The sequence below is a fragment of the Ylistrum balloti genome, unplaced genomic scaffold (genome assembly GCF_031769215.1).
Source record: "Ylistrum balloti isolate Yb309-2 unplaced genomic scaffold, AGI_CSIRO_Ybal_v1 Utg369724, whole genome shotgun sequence".
In the NCBI taxonomy this organism is placed as follows: domain Eukaryota; kingdom Metazoa; phylum Mollusca; class Bivalvia; order Pectinida; family Pectinidae; genus Ylistrum; species Ylistrum balloti.
In genome coordinates, this window is record NW_026781942.1 from 821,779 (window position 1) to 840,184 (window position 18,406).

The window sequence follows — 18,406 nt, forward strand, 5'->3', positions numbered from 1 at the left end:
CTAGTAAGGTGATATATGTGCACTGAACATCTTTAATGCTATGTTTAAGCACAATGTTTTGCTGGAATATTTAATTTCTAAAGCAAAATAAAAAGATTGAAATAGCACCTGTGCATAGTAATAGATTAAGTATACATGCTAGATGAGGAATAAATTTGCATCCAGCATAGAAAACTTTGGAGACATAGCAGAATATTAACTGTCATACTTCAATCATGTGCAATTAACAGTGATCTTAATGACAAAACGTTAGATTAGACTAATGTGACAGTAAAATAGAGTAAAACTATTTGTGATGCCAACAATGTAACAATTGGTCTCCCTCTATCACTAGATCTGGTACAGTAAAGTTTGCTGATATGGCTAGTCCTGAAAACTGGTACAGCTGGAGTCAAACTACAATGCTAGATGCCTTGTACTCCGACAACACTGAACAGGAAAACAATTCCAAAGTCATTCAGGTAAAACCTGACAAAGTCATATAGGTAAACTTGACAAAGTCATACAGGTAAAACCTGACAAAGTCATATAGGTAAACTTGACAAAGTCATACAGGTAAAACCTGACAAAGTCATATAGGTAAAACCTGACAAAGTCATATAGGTAAACTTGACAAAGTCATACAGGTAAAACCTGACACAGTCAGTTAACAACTGATAAGTCATGCAGTAACAAATCAAAGTTATACCATTAACAACTCACAATTATACAGGTAACAACCTCAGAAATCATACAGGTAACAAATGACAAATTATACAGGTAACAAATGACAAATAATACAGGTAACAAATGACAAATCATACAGGTAACAAATTACAAATAATACAGGTAACAAATGACAAATCATACAGGTAACAAATGACAAATTATATAGGTAACAAATGACAAATAATACAGGTAACAAATGACAAATTATATAGGTAACAAATGACAAATAATACAGGTAACAAATGACAAATAATACAGGTAACAAATGACAAATCATACAGGTAACCAATGACAAATTATATAGGTAACAAATGACAAATCATACAGGTAACAAATGACAAATTATATAGGTAACAAGTGACAAATTATATAGGTAACAAATGACAAATCATACAGGTAACCAATGACAAATTATATAGGCAACAAATGACAAATAATACAGGTAACAAATGACAAATCATACAGGTAACAAATGACAAATAATACAGGTAACAAAAGGACAAATCATACAGGTAACAAATGACAAATCATACAGGTAACAAATGACAAATAATACAGGTAACAAATGACAAATCATACAGGTAACCAATGACAAATTATATAGGTAACAAATGACAAATCATACAGGTAACCAATGACAAATTATATAGGTAACAAATGACAAATAATACAGGTAACAAATGACAAATAATACAGGTAACAAATGACAAATAATACAGGTAACAAATGACAAATAATACAGGTAACAAAAGGACAAATCATACAGGTAACAAATGACAAATAATACAGGTAACAAATGGCAAATCATACCGGTAACAAATGACAAATTATATAGGTAACAAATGACAAATAATACAGGTAACAAATGACAAATTATACAGGTAACAAATGACAAATTATACAGGTAACCAATGACAAATTATACAGGTACCAAATGACAAATAATACAGATAACCAATGATAAATTATACAAGTAACAAATGACAAATAATACAGGTAACAAATGACAAAACATGCAGTTAACAACAGACAAGTCATACAGGTAACAAACTGACATGTCAAACAGGTAACAAACTGACATGTCAAACAGGTAACAAACTGACAAGTCATAAAAGTAACAAACTGACAAATCATACAGGTAGCAACACACAGGTCACACAGGTAACAACTGCCAAGTCAAACAGGTAACAACTGACAAGTCACACAGGTAACCACTGACAAGTCACACAGGTAACAACTGACAAGTCACACAGGTAACAACACACAGGTCATACAGGTAACAACTGACAAGTCACACAGGTAACCACTGACAAGTCACACAGGTAACAACTACCAAGTCACACAGGTAACAACTGACAAGTCACACAGGTAACAACACACAGGTCACACAGGTAACGACTGCCAAGTCACACAGGTAACAACTGACAAGTCACACAGGTTACAACTGACAAGTCACACAGGTAACAACACACAGGTCACACAGGTAACAACTGCCAAGTCACACAGGTAACAACTGACAAGTCACACAGGTTACAACTGACAAGACAGGTCATACAGGTTACAACTGACAAGTCTCACAGGTAACAACTGCCAAGTCACACAGGTAACAACCAACAAGTCACACAGGTAACCACTGACAAGTCACACAGGTAACCACTGACAAGTCACACAGGTAACAACTACCAAGTCACACAGGTAACAACTGACAAGTCACACAGGTAACAACACACAGGTAACAACTGCCAAGTCACACAGGTAAAAACTGACAAGTCACACAGGTAACCACTGACAAGTCACACAGGTAACAACTGACAGGTCATACAGGTAACAACTGACAAGTCACACAGGTAACAACACACAGGTCACACAGGTAACAACTGCCAAGTCACACAGGTAACAACTGACAAGTCACACAGGTTACAACTGACAAGTCACACAGGTAACAACTGCCATGTCACACAGGTAACAACTGCCAAGTCACACAGGTAACAACTGACAAGTCACACAGGTAACAACTGACAGGTCATACAGGTAACAACTGACAAGTCTCACAGGTAACAACTGACAGGTCACACAGGTAACAACTGCCAAGTCACACAGGTAACAACCGACAAGTCACACAGGTAACCACTGACAAGTCACACAGGTAACAACTGACAAGTCACACAGGTAACCATTGACAAGTCACACAGGTAACAACACACAGGTCACACAGGTAACAACTGACAAGTCACACAGGTAACAACTGACAAGTCACACAGGTAACCACTGACAAGTCACACAGGTAACAACACACAGGTCACACAGGTAACAACTGACAAGTCACACAGGTAATCTCTGACAAGTCACACAGGTAACCACTGACAAGTCACACAGGTAACAACTACCAAGTCACACAGGTAACAACTGACAAGTCAAACAGGTAACCACTGACAAGTCACACAGGTAACAACTGACAGGTCATACAGGTAACAACTGACAAGTCACACAGGTAACAACTGACAAGTCACACAGGTAACAACTGCCAAGTCACACAGGTAACAACTGACAAGTCACACTGGTTACAACTGACAAGTCACACAGGAAACAACTGCCATGTCACACAGGTAACAACTGCCAAGTCACACAGGTAACAACTGACAAGTCACACAGGTAACAACTGACAGGTCATACAGGTAACAACTGACAAGTCTCACAGGTAACAACTGACAGGTCACACAGGTAACAACTGCCAAGTCACACAGGTAACAACCGACAAGTCACACAGGTAACCACTGACAAGTCACACAGGTAACAACTGACAAGTCACACAGGTAACCATTGACAAGTCACACAGGTAACAACACACAGGTCACACAGGTAACAACTGACAAGTCACACAAGTAACAACTGACAGGTCACACAGGTAACAACTGACAAGTCTCACAGGTAACAACTGACAAGTCACACAGGTAACAACTGACAAGTCACACAGGTAACCACTGACAAGTCACACAGGTAACAACACACAGGTCACACAGGTAACAACTGACAAGTCACACAAGTAACAACTGACAGGTCACACAGGTAACAACTGTCAAGTCACACAGGTAACAACTGACAAGTCTCACAGGTAACAACTGACAGGTCACACAGGTAACAACTGACAAGTCACACAGGTAACAACTGACAGGTCACACAGGTAACAATAGACAGATCATACAGATAACTAAAAAAAACACTTTAATGCATGAAAGAGGTATTTTGTGTCAGATGCCCACATAATTGTTTATGAAACCAATACTTTTATACATTTCTTTTGATAATACAGTTGAATTTCTTTTAAACAGAATTTTGTCCTCCATGGTAGCAGCTTTGTGATTGGTCAGATTCACTTACGTCAGTTGAGAGTAGTAAAAGAACCTTGTCTACAGACTTTGCCACACCTGCCAGAGTACTGTCTCCATGACTACAGTTACACCAACAAAATGACAGATATTTCACCAGACTTAAATGAGACATGGACAGAAAGTAAATCTTTCATCAAAGTCTTCGGGAAGCATGGCATCTATGATAACTCCGGATTTGTTGTCAAGTTAGACAATTCTAGGTAAAATGCTTGTTTTTACTGCTGTGTTGATTGTCCCCTGAACTGAACAGATTTATATGTATTATGTAAAAACTTGTGTACTGTTATATCAGAAACTAATTGTAATGATACATGATGCATGATTACACTTTTGTTTTCAGGTCCACAGCCTTGTCCCAACTACAGAGTCTGGAGACAGGTGGCTGGATTAACAAACACACAAGAGTCGTCATTGTAGAATTCACATTATTTAATGCACCAACAAATCTCTTTTCATCTGTCACATTATTTATGGAATTACCACCCACTGGGGGCACTTTTATGGGATATCGTGTGATGTCAACATATCTGTACCGATATATGTCAGCTGCTGATAACTTTGTCCTGGCTTGTGAGGTCAGTATTGACAGTCATATACTGTGAAATTTGTTGTGATGTATTTTTTTTTTATTCTTGTGAGGTATGAAGAAAAACATGGAAAATACATAACCTTGGTCTGTTTCACTATTTCCTTTTTCCTTTTGGTAAAACTGAAAAATTGAATCATTGAAAAAAAAACTTATACAGTAGTAGAGTAATTATCAGAGTTAAGAAATGGAAAACCAGCCTATCTGTAAAAAGCTTGATCTTATAATATCAATTATGTATTTTCCATTGTAAAACTTGTTATTTGAAAACCATTCAAAAATTCTGTCCATCACTATTGATAAAATAATCTTTATTTAATTAGTGGACTTCAATATTTTTGTTTGATAAATCCCAACCCCAGTTATATGTAATTTGATATGCCATGCCAAATACCAAATTAAAATCAAGATTATTTTCTTTTCCAGTTGTGTTTTGTGATCCTGACTTTGTACAAACTGAAGAATGAGGTGTGCAATGTGATAAAACTGAAAAAGAACTACCTGTACAGCGTCTGGAACATTGTACAGGTAAGTTAAAAACTTGGAATATTGTATTGTAAATTGTCTTTCTGTGATATTCTGACAGCATTCTGTCTGAAAAGCCTATTTGTGATAAGCCTACTCACATCCACTGAATTTAAGTAATAATGTGCAAAAAAACATTTACATTATGTCATAATTCCAGTGTTTGATAGTGACCCTGTCCCTCGGCTACATCAGCTGTTACCTGTACAGATTTATATTTCTTGTGTATCACTGTAAACCATTACATAATTCCAGTGTTTGATGGTGACCCTGTCCCTCGGCTACATCAGCTGTTACCTGTACAGATTTATATTTCTTGTGTATCACTGTAAACCATTACATAATTCCAGTGTTTGATGGTGACCCTGTCCCTCGGCTACATCAGCTGTTACCTGTACAGATTTATATTTCTTGTGTATCACTGTAAACCATTACATAATTCCAGTGTTTGATGGTGACCCTGTCCCTCGGCTACATCAGCTGTTACCTGTACTTCATCAGCTGTTACCTGTACAGATTTATATATCTTGTTTATTGTAAACCATTACATAATTCCAGTGTTTGATGGTGACCCTGTCCCTCGGCTACATCAGCTGTTACCTGTACAGATTTATATTTCTTGTGTATCACTGTAAACCATTACATAATTCCAGTGTTTGATGGTGACCCTGTCCCTCGGCTACATCAGCTGTTACCTGTACAGATGTGTATATATCATAATTTGTGTACCTTACAGATTTATATTTCTTGTGTATCACTGTAAACTATTAAATAATTCCAGTGTTTGATGGTGACCCTGTCCCTCGGCTACATCAGCTGTTACCTGTACAGATTTATATTTCTTGTGTATCACTGTAAACCATTACATAATTCCAGTGTTTGATGGTGACCCTGTCCCTCGGCTACATCAGCTGTTACCTGTACAGATTTATATTTCTTGTGTATCACTGTAAACCATTACATAATTCCAGTGTTTGATGGTGACCCTGTCCCTCGGCTACATCAGCTGTTACCTGTACAGATTTATATTTCTTGTGTATCACTGTAAACCATTACATAATTCCATCGTTTGATGGTGACCCTGTATATATATATATATATATATATATATATATATATATATATATGGCTACATCAGCTGTTACCTGTACAGATTTATATTTCTTGTGTATCACTGTAAACCATTACATAATTCCAGTGTTTGATGGTGACCCTGTCCCTCGGCTACATCAGCTGTTACCTGTACAGATTTATATTTCTTGTGTATCACTGTAAACCATTACATAATTCCAGTGTTTTTTGCTACATGATTTATATTTCTTGCATCAGTAAACCATTACATAATTCCATCGTTTGATGGTGACCCTGTCCCTCGGCTACATCAGCTGTTACCTGTACAGATTTATATTTCTTGTGTATCACTGTAAACCATTACATAATTCCAGTGTTTGATGGTGACCCTGTCCCTCGGCTACATCAGCTGTTACCTGTACAGATTTATATTTCTTGTGTATCACTGTAAACTATTAAATAATTCCAGTGTTTGATGGTGACCCTGTCCCTCGGCTACATCAGCTGTTACCTGTACAGATTTATATTTCTTGTGTATCACTGTAAACTATTAAATAATTCCAGTGTTTGATGGTGACCCTGTCCCTCGGCTACATCAGCTTTTACCTGTACATATTTATATTTCTTGTGTATCACTGTAAACCATTACATAATTCCAGTGTTTGATGGTGACCCTGTCCCTCGGCTACATCAGCTGTTACCTGTACAGATTTATATTTCTTGTGTATCACTGTAAACCATTACATAATTCCAGTGTTTGATGGTGACCCTGTCCCTCGGCTACATCAGCTGTTACCTGTACAGATTTATACTAGTGTGGGAGTCTTTGGAAAACATGCGCAGTACCTACTTTGAACAATTTGTAGACGTGTCCTTCCTTGCTGTGTTTGATGAGGTAGGTACAAGAACATTGTTATAGATTTCTTGTGGCTATGAATATATCATATTCATTTATCCTGCATACACTATCATTTTCGGATTCCACACAATTTTCTGTATTTGGCAGTAACAGAAAACTATTAAATTGTAATTGTAATTAAAGCTAAATTAATTCATCAAAATCTCTCGATGATTTACTTAAATGCTGTAAATTTGTATTCCCCTTGATTGTTTTATTGTCTCTTGTCAACTTTAACCTTGCCCATAACCTGTGACCTTTGTCTCACATTTGAAAATTTTTAACATTGGCCATAACTATAGCACTGTAAGAGGTAGGTTTAAATATTTGACTGAGTTATGCCCCTTGAACTCAGAAAATTTCCAATAATTCAGTTTCCATTCATTATCTCTGCATTGGTTACACATGTTGAACAATTTTTGCTCATTATCTCCCTATGCAAACACATTTTGTGCATGAGTGTAAGTTCAGATCACAACGAAGTTGTAAGTGTTTCACAAAGCAAAAATGCAATTAGCATATGCCTTACACAGTACAGTTTTAATGTCAGACTTCACAATTTTGTTGCAGCCACGGGCATCGTGTTTCATAGATACATCTTGTTATTTTTTTTTTCAGGTGGAATCAATTTTCAGGGTTGAAATATTTTTTAAAATTTCATACGATACATTTTTCGCTCTGTTGATGTGAAGAATTTTGTTTGAAAACAGCAATATGGTTATACATATTCTTGTGAATTTCTACCTGTATTGGCTATTGAAAATCATATTCAAAGTTATGTACGCAGTTTATAATTAAATTGGTAAATTTTCACTGTCCTTATCTCACTTGGATGATTTCCAGAATCAATACATAAATGGAGCATAAAACCAGTTGATAAAGTATTTTCATCAGAAATCATCATTGAAATACAACTGTTAAAAAAATGAAAATAAGAACCACACAAAATTGAGATCTTTTACAGTATTACATTTAAAAATGTATATTACTGTAAGCAATTTTATTTGTTGTAATGAAGATGTCTATTTAAGTAAAATTATAAGATTATTGAATATATTCGTCAAACTTTGTAATTACCTTTCTGTACAAAGCAATGGTTCTAGTTTACTCCATCAGGCCAAATTCATCATCAAATTGCGGTAAACAAAGATTGATTAAAGCAATGCTGATATTTCGATAGTCTGAGTTGTCAGTAAATGCTGAAGGATAAATAGAATACATGTTCAGTGTCTTAAGATATAAATTCCTTTTTGGCTTGAGACAGAAAAGTGACAAGCCCGAAGCAACCGTTGTCTTTCTTCACCCTTCCTTCTATTGTAAGACTCTGATAAGAGATTTTCTATAAAGCAGATGCTCCTTTGTAGGCACTGTGGCTTTGGAATGCAATTGATTTTGTTGAAATTACTTGTATCTATCTTGCGTTTTTTTGCCATGATATTTATGCAGATTAAATAAGAATTACTGAAGCACAGGGATAAGGTTTTTCCTTATTTTTTCTGATTTTGTCTTTTGTTATAGATAAAAGACAACTTACTGGGTAAATTTTAGCAGTTGCATGCATTTACTGTGGCTGCAATAACAATGATTAACCAGGTATATATATATTGTATGTTTTAATATCATATAATTATTTTCTTTTGCTACAGATACTTCGAGCTCAAGTTGGAGTTGTTTTGTTTCTTGTGTTTATCAAATCACTGAGGTTGCTAAGATACAACAAACTGTTTGCTTTATTTGGGAATATCTACAGACGAGCACATAAAGAGATCATTATATTCACTGTAAGTAGTATTTGTCAGAAATATTACCCAGATACATTAAATTGTTTCTGATATTTCCATACAATATTGAACAATTAAGTCTTTAAGTAATTACCCGAGACTCTATGGAAACATTCAAATTATCTCCCTTGATCATGTCCCCTATGCATACATCATGTCATGTAATGTCAAGGTCATATGATAAGTGAACAGGTTTTGTATGTACATGTATTTCAATATAAGTATTGTGTTATTTTTTAGGAATTGGTTTGATCACTCAACTTCCCAAAACTGATCTGACATTTATAACTTTAGTTAAATAATTATGAACCATTTTCATCCACAATTTTCCGTGATTTGAGCAAGTCATGATATGACCCATATCAGGTGGACCTGATGAAATGAGTTGGTGATATTATCACACTGTTTATTTTTTCCCTCAGGCGTTGTTTGTGGGATTGTTCTTTGCTTTCTCCAGTCTTGGACTTCTCTTGTTTGGTGCTTTCTGCTGGTCATTCCACGACTTCTGGACAACGCTGTTTACTTTGATGTCGCTGATGACCGGACATTATCAACATCCCAGCTCAGAGCACATGACGTCTTACTTCCTGCGTATCTTCGTCTTGTGTTTTTGTGTGTTCTTTACAGGATTTCTCACCTCTTACGTAAGTCTGAGGATGACTGACTTATATTGATATACTGATTAGTTTTCCTAATGGTTCCATTGCTGTTTGATATTATTTGTAAGCATAACATTACTCACTTGGATTGACTAAGATTTACATGGTGGACGTTGTTGATGAAGCAGAAGCCGCTTACTCTTTTGGAATACCTGGTCTTCTCTTGTTGTATTTTTTCTGTAGTCTCCATGTAAATCTTTCTTTTATTCATATTTTGCCTTAGTTTTATTAGTTCTAAACTGGGAATGGAAGTGGACTATAGTTTCAGCTCTGACTGACATCAATGAAAAAAGCTTATCAAAGCCCCCTTTTCCACACTACTAATCACTGAAACTTCTTAGTTGGATTCAGGTTCACTTTGGTGAAACAGTGCGTTGTGTATCAAAAGCAAGTCACTCTGACCTACATTTTGACATTTGACCTATTTTTTTTTATATTTTGTTAAAAACCTTGTCCAGACCTTCTGCACAATTAATCATAGGAATTTAAGTTCAGATATTGGATCAGGACTACAATTTGTTGAATAAGCTTGTTGAATTCGAGTTTGGATTATGAATCTGTTCACAAGTTGGTATTTCCATGTTTTTTTTTGTTTTGTTTTTTTGTGAATGAGTGAAAATCAAAATGTGACAGAAGTTATAATCATTTATGATTATTGATCAGAGTGTAGTTTCTATAACCTAGTATACCTTACATTAATAGGTAATGTGATGAGCTTAGTTAGGGTAGTTGTGAGGCCAATCATTTGGTGAATTTCTTTTTTCAATAAAAAAGTTAATTTTCTGATTTGTGTCTATGTAGGTAATAGCCTTCCTGTCCTTGAGATTCAGAGTTTACCGTAGAAAACAGGGGGACATTCTTGCAATGAATGGACGGGATGCGCTGTTATTTTACTGGAAACAGTTCCTGATGTGGACTGGTATCCAGTATGAACCCCCAGTACATGAGCCAGAAAATGTCCTGCCAGCTGTAAGTACTTCCTCCCATTAATTACCTATTATAAAGTAAACCAATTATCTCATACTTGCAAATATTTTTGTCACATTTTCAACATCTAAATTTCAAGTATTTTGTTTAATCCAGAACTGATTTTCATTTTTTGTATTTTGATGATGCATCCTCAGTTTAGAAAAGAATTGAAAATAACATTGACGTAACCATTCAGAAAATTTTGTAAAACATGTGATAGTAATCTTAAGTCATTTTAACATGAAGATTGAAAACCTGACCAAGATTTTTAGAAAAATGGAATTAGTAAAATATATTGGAAAAAACTGGTGAATGAAATGTGTATTAGTAAAGATAAACCATTTTGATTACAGGAGTTCATCATGGTAGAGATTGAATACCAAGTGGATGAGTTATATTTCCGAATAAATGCTCTGTCAGGATTGCATAGTCTTCCGGAGAAACCTACAGGATACCTGACGGACTCGGATGGAACTTATGGAGTTGGGGATGATGGCATATCTAGTGGGGGCTCGGAGGTTAGATAAACCAATCCTTTATTATCATCAACACAGTGTAACACTGATGAATCTTACAAACAAAAGCATTTATAATAACTCCAAATAAGGATCTGTTGAAAGTTATATCTCAATTTGTGAAACAGGCCAAGAAAGTGATACCTGCCCCTGGGCAATTCAGTAGTGATGAATTCATGTCAGAATGAGGGAAAATAGAGGTCTTTGAATCTTTCGGATAAAACTGGACTTCTTTACAAAGGTATATGTACTGATTAAATGGATATTTAGGAAATGGGGTAAAGTTAGAATGAGGGTTTTATCAAGATTTTTTCTTCACTGTCAGAACATTAGGAGGGAGTTTCTGTCCTGTTATTACTACAGGATCCAGTACCACAAATTAGTACCAAGGTACATTTTGATGGAACAAAGGGGTTCCTTTTGGTTTTGTCATTGTGCAAGAATTATTTAGATATTTAATTAAGATTCAATAGGAGGTTTTCTTATTTTTTTTACAGGGTATTGTTTTTGAGGTAATATATTTAAAGTGATTTTATAATAATTGGGTTGTGTTATTCTGCAGATTCAGCAGGGAGAAGAGGAACGCCTTGACCAGCGTGTACAGCAGATTGAGGATTACCTGTACTCACAAGAACCCTATCTAGCCCAGCTTCTCAAGACCGACAATACTGACGTTGACCTGCTGTCTCAGGAAAAGGAGAAACAGCTTAAGTGAGTAAAGCATCTCACCTGTATCATGTTGGGTACTGACTAATGGAGTCTGGTAGTGATATTTACATCTACAATGATAGAAAAGTGAACGGAATGTTAGACCAGAAGATATAGTGAAAACTATTAAAGTGAATAGAGTTGTATGATTTTGTACATATTATCACGCAAAGTTTTATCTAAGATGAAGTATTGGTCTCCATGGCAGGTCACACCTAGAAATGGAGATTTTCCGCCAGCTACAGATCCAGAGAGGAGACCCCGACCAAGCGACCTGTTCAGTAGCCAAGGCCAGCAGTTTTCAAGCTAAAAAGGTGGAAATGGACAGCATCAAAGGTACAGTGAATATCTCCTGTTTATTATCAAGGAAACCTTTTCTAAGGTAGTATCTTGTAGGTTAGGTCACCTGCTATTCCAAATTTATATACGAGTAGCTCACTGGATGGTAAAACACGACCTTCAAATATATTAGGTTCACAAAACATTATGTTATCATGTTACCAACCATTTGTGATATATGTATACTAGATTTCTGGATGTTGGAGTATACTATACAGAAATTAAGTTTTGTACTGTGCATACCAAATTAATAAGCCTTTGTTAATTTTTGATGGAAAAGTTTTGGTAGAATAAGCATCCTCTATACTACAGGGCTACAATCACTTTTGCTCTCTGCACCCTTGGAATATGTCATGGCAAAATGGAAGGTTCCATGTATGACACTATGTAGACAAGGTCAAAACAATCCTATAGTGTACATCAAACAAATCTCAAGGTTGCATAACAGTGTTTTATAATGGCTTGCAGTTGGGTGTTGCTCCTTTGTAAACTTCAAAAGGAGCGTATCAGTCTGTGATTGGTCAGTTTTTTTTCTCCTGGTACCAATCAAATTATCTCACTTGTGCCTTCAAATTTGCCATGACATGTTCCAGGGGTGCAGAGAGCAAAGTGATCATAACCCCTGGTGTATCAAAGATGTAGAATATGTGGAGGAAAGGTTGCTAAGCACATTCTCACTCTCTAGACATCTACCCACCTCCAAAATATCTCTATGAAATGCAGAAACTGTGTCCCATTTGTATGAATTCATGTAGTTATGTTTGTTACAGGTTTGTCTAAAGACAGTAGTACTGATGACCAGAAAAAAAGTTTGTATTCCTATGTCCCTTTAGAGGAATCCAATTCTAATGAAAGCTGTGACCTTGACACTCAAACCAGCTCATCCTCCAACCCAGAGTCACCAAAGGAACATGAGAAAAATGGCACTAAGGCAGCTGTTGAGAAACAAGTGCGAGTGTCAGTATGTCAGACTGATAAATCAGGATCCCAGTCATCAGACTCGGATAAAGGCTTGTTTACAAAGGGTCTTAAAGGAGAGGTGAAACAGAAAAAGCCTGAACCTCCTCCGAAGCCAACATTTATCAATCATAGTCTACGTGATGCTGTATCCCATGATGCATCTCGGCCAGGATTAATCGGAAGTCCTGCTCTCCGGCAGTTACGATCAAGTCTCAACACAATAGAAAGGCTCTCATTTAAGGGAGACAACAGTGGAAGCAGTTTTACCACAGAGTCAAGTTCTGGGTCGGAGCAAGACGCAATCCATGGCATGCAGAGACCTCTGGGAAAACAGCGTAATTTACGGAAGACAAAATCACGAGGCAAAGGGAAAGGTTCTGTAAATTTGACGGGAAGTCTTCTGGATGAGCTGGATACAGAAGACCAAGAAGAACTAGAACAGTACGAGTTTGAAATTCAAAACACAGAGGATCAAATAGAACAAGAGAATGCCAATGACCAATCAGGCTCAGCCAATAAAACACCTTGTGACAAACAATCAAATGACAAGGAACCAATCACAAAGCAGGAGACAAGTGAAAACAAAGAGGAAACAGCAAGATGTTCAGTGAAAGACTCTGTCAAAGCTTTTGAAAAACGTGCAGGGAACAATTGATTATCATGGACAGAAATGATATCAAACATTAAAATAAAGTGTATCATCTTTTAAACATATCATAAAAGTTTACATCAATTATCATTCATTAAATATTTTTTGGTGAGTTGTACTTTTTTTCAGAATTTTCCCTAAGATAACATCCGGAATGATATCACAAGGTATATTAAGTCTAATGATATCACAAGGTATATTAAGTCTAATGATATCACAAGGTATATTAAGTCTAATGATATCACAAGGTATATTAAGTCTAATGATATCACAAGGTATATTAAGTCTAATGATATCACAAGGTATATTAAGTCTAATGATATCACAAGGTAAATTGAGTCACATGGTAACTTATGTCATGAGAGACATATGCTTGTGTGATTAATGTCATCAGAATCTCGAAAACCTAAACAAATAAAACAGTTGTTATACAAACCTTGAATTTATTTAATTTGAAGATCTAAATTAGTGCCAACTCATGTAGTTCATTTATGACAGTGCTTTTGATAAAAAATGTACTTAATATTCCCTCTTCTTTAAATAGTGTTGTTGTCTGTCCAATGTTAGATTTGTATACACAGGCTTTCATATTCATTTATGGTGTAATATATGCATTGCATAGCAATACATGTTTAGTCATTTTCCATTACTTAGTTTAGGTATATTTATATGATCATTATATTATCTTAAAAATTGTCTTATTTTGCTGTGTCATAAAATGATAATAAATGGAAGAGTTTAGAAATAAACTTTGATATCAAATTGGAGACATTGGATTAGAGCTAATCTGGTATTACAAAAAGGTATTAAGAGCAAGCTGAAAGGTTAATAGATATATTTTTATTTTATTTGAGGGGGAGGAGGGCGTTTTGGGACTTTTTTTCAATGTATTAATTGATGTTAATAAATTGATCAGGGAATAAAATAGTTCTAAAACCATTCTAAAGATACGTGTATTTGTCATAACGAAATCATTAACATTATTTCTTTAACATTCTTATCAGTTCTATACACATCATGTTCATTATTAGTTCTGTACACATCATGTTCATTATTAGTTCTGTACACATCATGTTCATTATTAGTTCTGTACACATCATGTTCATTGTCAGATCATTTAAAGTCCTATTTTCATCCATAATTCTCTCTATCTTGTACGTGGTCATCAAATGACAGAACATTTGTGTACATGTTTTACATTGGTGCTCATACTGATTATACATTACATAGAGCAATAAATTTTATAAGAAAGAGATAAGTGTTGAAAGTATTGTTTGTGAATGTCTCGGGTCCGGACTATTTCTAGTCATGTTATTACGCTAGTGTAGTCCTAAAGTTATATTCTATGTTTTACCTATGATTGACAATCAACAGGTAAACTCTAACCACCCACAGTAATCTGTATTGAAGATCAATTAAACAGTGTTATAGGTAGATAAACACTTACATATCTTTATATAGACAAGTGATCCAATGATTGTTAGTTTATTAAATTATTTAGAATCTAATGACAAGATGGCCACCTGTCAGCCATTTTGCTTTGCTGAGAAGTCCTAGATTTTTTTAGGGGCAATGAAATATCACAGGAACAGAATATATGTAAAGAATGATTGAGTGATATATGGTTTGGGACATTTTGTACCGCAATAAACTGAAATAACTTGTTTATGTAACTTTTAGCACATCCCCAAAACTATTATGCAGGCATTGATTTGTTTTTGCATACATTGTTGCCATAGTAACAAATCAAAATTTGCATAAAATAGTGAGATTTTAATGTTCAATAAATTTGCCCTTAAAAACTATACTAGAAATATATAGGTACCTATAATACCTCTCCAGAAGATAACAAGTGCTAAATTGTAACTGAGTGAAAACTACTAAAAAATTGAACAAAATTGAAAAAAAAAAAATCATATTTACCTAACTTGTGCAAACTTTAGCTGAACAGATAACATTACAAAGGTATGGGGAACTTATTCTGAAATTCCTGTCAGTCACTATGCTTCTTTTATCAGTGACAAAATGAAAAGGACATAAATAGGGACCAAAAGTGTATGATATGAATATATGAAAGTGAAAAATCCACACACTTTTTGAGAAGTAACCATAACAAACTCATTTTCAAAATGAAAAAAGGCCACCTATCTTCAAATTTGCTTTTCTGATCAATCTCAAAAGCAAAACAGCACAATGAAAGACCAGAGAAAACCTACATTTGAAATTTGAGAAAGATCCATCCAGTCCTTAAGAAATAGGGATAACTAACTTTCACCATTTAAATCCAAAATGGCTGCCTGGCAGTTATTTTACTTTTCTGACAAGCTAGATGATGTAAATAGCCCATTATTTGATTATGGTCAGTAAAAAACTGAGGCAGTTGAGTAGTGACAAATATTGGTTACTGTATTATAGAATTTGATCTGGAATTTACCATGTTGATTAAAACCAGTTACAGTATTAAATAACTAGTAGTATATATATTGTATCAAAGGGAAGCAACAGTGACCTTGTTCCTGGATCTGTCTCCCTGTTATATAAAACAGGTTAAGTGTTAACACGGAACAGACATAAACTTGGCAGAACATACAAAATATAACAGACAGACAGATGACAGGACATACAAAGCCTAAGTATAACAGACAGACAGATGGCAGGACATAAAAAGCCTAAGTATAACAGACAGACAGATGACTGGACATACAACGCCTAAGTATAACAGACAGACAGATGACAGGACATACAAAGCCTAAGTATAACAGGCAGACAGATGACAGGACATACAAAGCCTAAGTATAACAGACAGACAGATGACAGGACATACAAAGCCTAGTATAACAGACAGACAGATGACAGGACATACAAATCCTAAGTATAACAGACAGACAGATGGCTGGACATACAAAGCCTAAGTTTAACAGACAGACAGATGGCAGGACATACAAAGCCTAAGTATGACAGACAGACAGATGGCAGGACATACAAAGCCTAAGTATAACAGACAGACAGATGGCAGGACATACAAAGCCTAAGTATAACAGACAGACAGATGGCTGGACATACAAAGCCTAAGTATGACAGACAGACAGATGGCAGGACATACAAAGCCTAAGTATAACAGACAGACAGATGGCTGGACATACAAAGCCTAAGTATAACAGACAGACAGATGACAGGACATACAAAGCTGAAGTATAACAGACAGACAGATGACAGGACATACAACGCCTAAGTATAACAGACAGACAGATGGCAGGACATACAAATCCTAACAAACAGAATAACTTACAAATGTCAGATCATATAGATGTTTGCTACCAGTTGAGATGAAAGATGAGGATATCACAAGAAAAAGCCCTCTTTAGTATATGATCATATTTAATTTACAATAAAACAATTACAAATAAACAACAGCACTTACATAATATAACACAACAGACCACATTCACTGATCATCATTTAACCAAGACGGAAAAATTCTATTTTTCCAAATACCTGGCAGCCTATTTCTTCAAATAACCTGATATGTCATATCTTTTTTCACCTGTCAGGTAAACATAAAAGTATACTACTGTAATGTTTTTTTATCAAACAAGATCTTTAGAAATATTCCATAAAGCAGTAATATATTAGTGATAGAATAAAAAATTCCAAATTGCGTACTTCAAAGAACTCCAAAAATACAAGAGCTTTCATAACCAAAAAACTAGTACAATATAAACGTGGTAATATGTATTGTTACCTAAAACATCACCTGTATACTTAGTCAAACAATGACAGCCACATCTTTATTTGGAAAACTGTGCAAACTCTTGTCAAACATTCCAAAAGAATAGGGGATAACGAAACCTATTCCAAATTCATAATATACTTTTGATGAATGGAAACTCAAAACAGTCTGGTTACATATTTTCATATGTCAAGGATTTATAAAAAGTATTTAGTACTCTTAATTTAGTTTCTATTATTCTGCCAATGAACCTGCTTTGCATGAAGATCTAAAAAAAATACTGCATTTGCAGGTCCCAGTTTCATGAATCATCCTTCACTTAACAAATTTTCCTTAACTAAAATTGCCCATAGCAAGGCATAACATAAGCTAAGGAACTTTCCTTAACTAAAACTGCCCATAGAAAACATTACATAACATCAGGAAATTTCCTTAACTAAAGCTCTCCATAGAAAACATTACATAACATCAGGAAATTTCCTTAACTAAAGCTCTCCATAGAAAACATTACATAACATCAGGAAATTTCCTTAACTAAAACTGCCCATAGAAAACATTACATACCATCAGGAAATTTCCTTAACTAAAACTGCCTATAGAAAACATTACATAACATCAGGAAATTTCCTTAACTAAAACTGCCTATAGAAAACATTACATAACATCAGGAAATTTCCTTAACTAAAGCTCTCCATAGAAAACATTACATAACATCAGGAAATTTCCTTAACTAAAGCTCTCCATAGAAAACATTACATAACATCAGGAAATTTCCTTAACTAAAGCTCTCCATAGAAAACATTACATAACATCAGGAAATTTCCTTAACTAAAACTGCCTATAGAAAACATTACATAACATCAGGAAATTTCCTTAACTAAAGCTCTCCATAGAAAACATTACATAACATCAGGAAATT

General features: G+C 35.1%; 2 protein-coding genes across 2 annotated transcripts in view; both read left to right on the top strand.

Annotated features, from left to right (window-relative positions):
* Positions 1–5,565, top strand: part of LOC132565490 (polycystin-1-like protein 1) — a 153,002-nt gene extending 147,437 nt beyond the window's left edge. The window contains exons 44-48 of the mRNA XM_060230141.1: positions 335–461; positions 4,038–4,297; positions 4,438–4,672; positions 5,110–5,211; positions 5,464–5,565. Coding sequence (XP_060086124.1) covers positions 335–461; positions 4,038–4,297; positions 4,438–4,672; positions 5,110–5,211; positions 5,464–5,565 — 826 coding nt within the window. The remainder of the gene's footprint in view (positions 1–334; positions 462–4,037; positions 4,298–4,437; positions 4,673–5,109; positions 5,212–5,463) is intronic.
* A 1,471-nt stretch (positions 5,566–7,036) lies between these two features.
* On the top strand, positions 7,037–15,008 carry LOC132565443 (uncharacterized). Its single transcript, XM_060230083.1, has 8 exons — positions 7,037–7,174; positions 8,824–8,958; positions 9,381–9,602; positions 10,419–10,586; positions 10,940–11,104; positions 11,664–11,812; positions 12,018–12,145; positions 12,919–15,008. Exons 1-8 carry the CDS (start codon positions 7,040–7,042, stop codon positions 13,761–13,763), a joined length of 1,947 nt encoding a protein of 648 aa, XP_060086066.1. The 5' UTR covers positions 7,037–7,039; the 3' UTR covers positions 13,764–15,008.
* Positions 15,009–18,406: the final 3,398 nt, after the last annotated feature.

Coding starts and splice junctions, on each gene's coding strand:
- LOC132565443 (XM_060230083.1), top strand. CDS start 7,040: ATGGTGACCCTGTCCCTCGGCTACATCAGCTGTTACCTGTACAGATTT. Junction 7,175..8,823: donor TCCTTGCTGTGTTTGATGAG/GTAGGTACAAGA, acceptor CTTTTGCTACAG/ATACTTCGAGCTCAAGTTGG. Junction 11,105..11,663: donor TATCTAGTGGGGGCTCGGAG/GTTAGATAAACC, acceptor GTTATTCTGCAG/ATTCAGCAGGGAGAAGAGGA.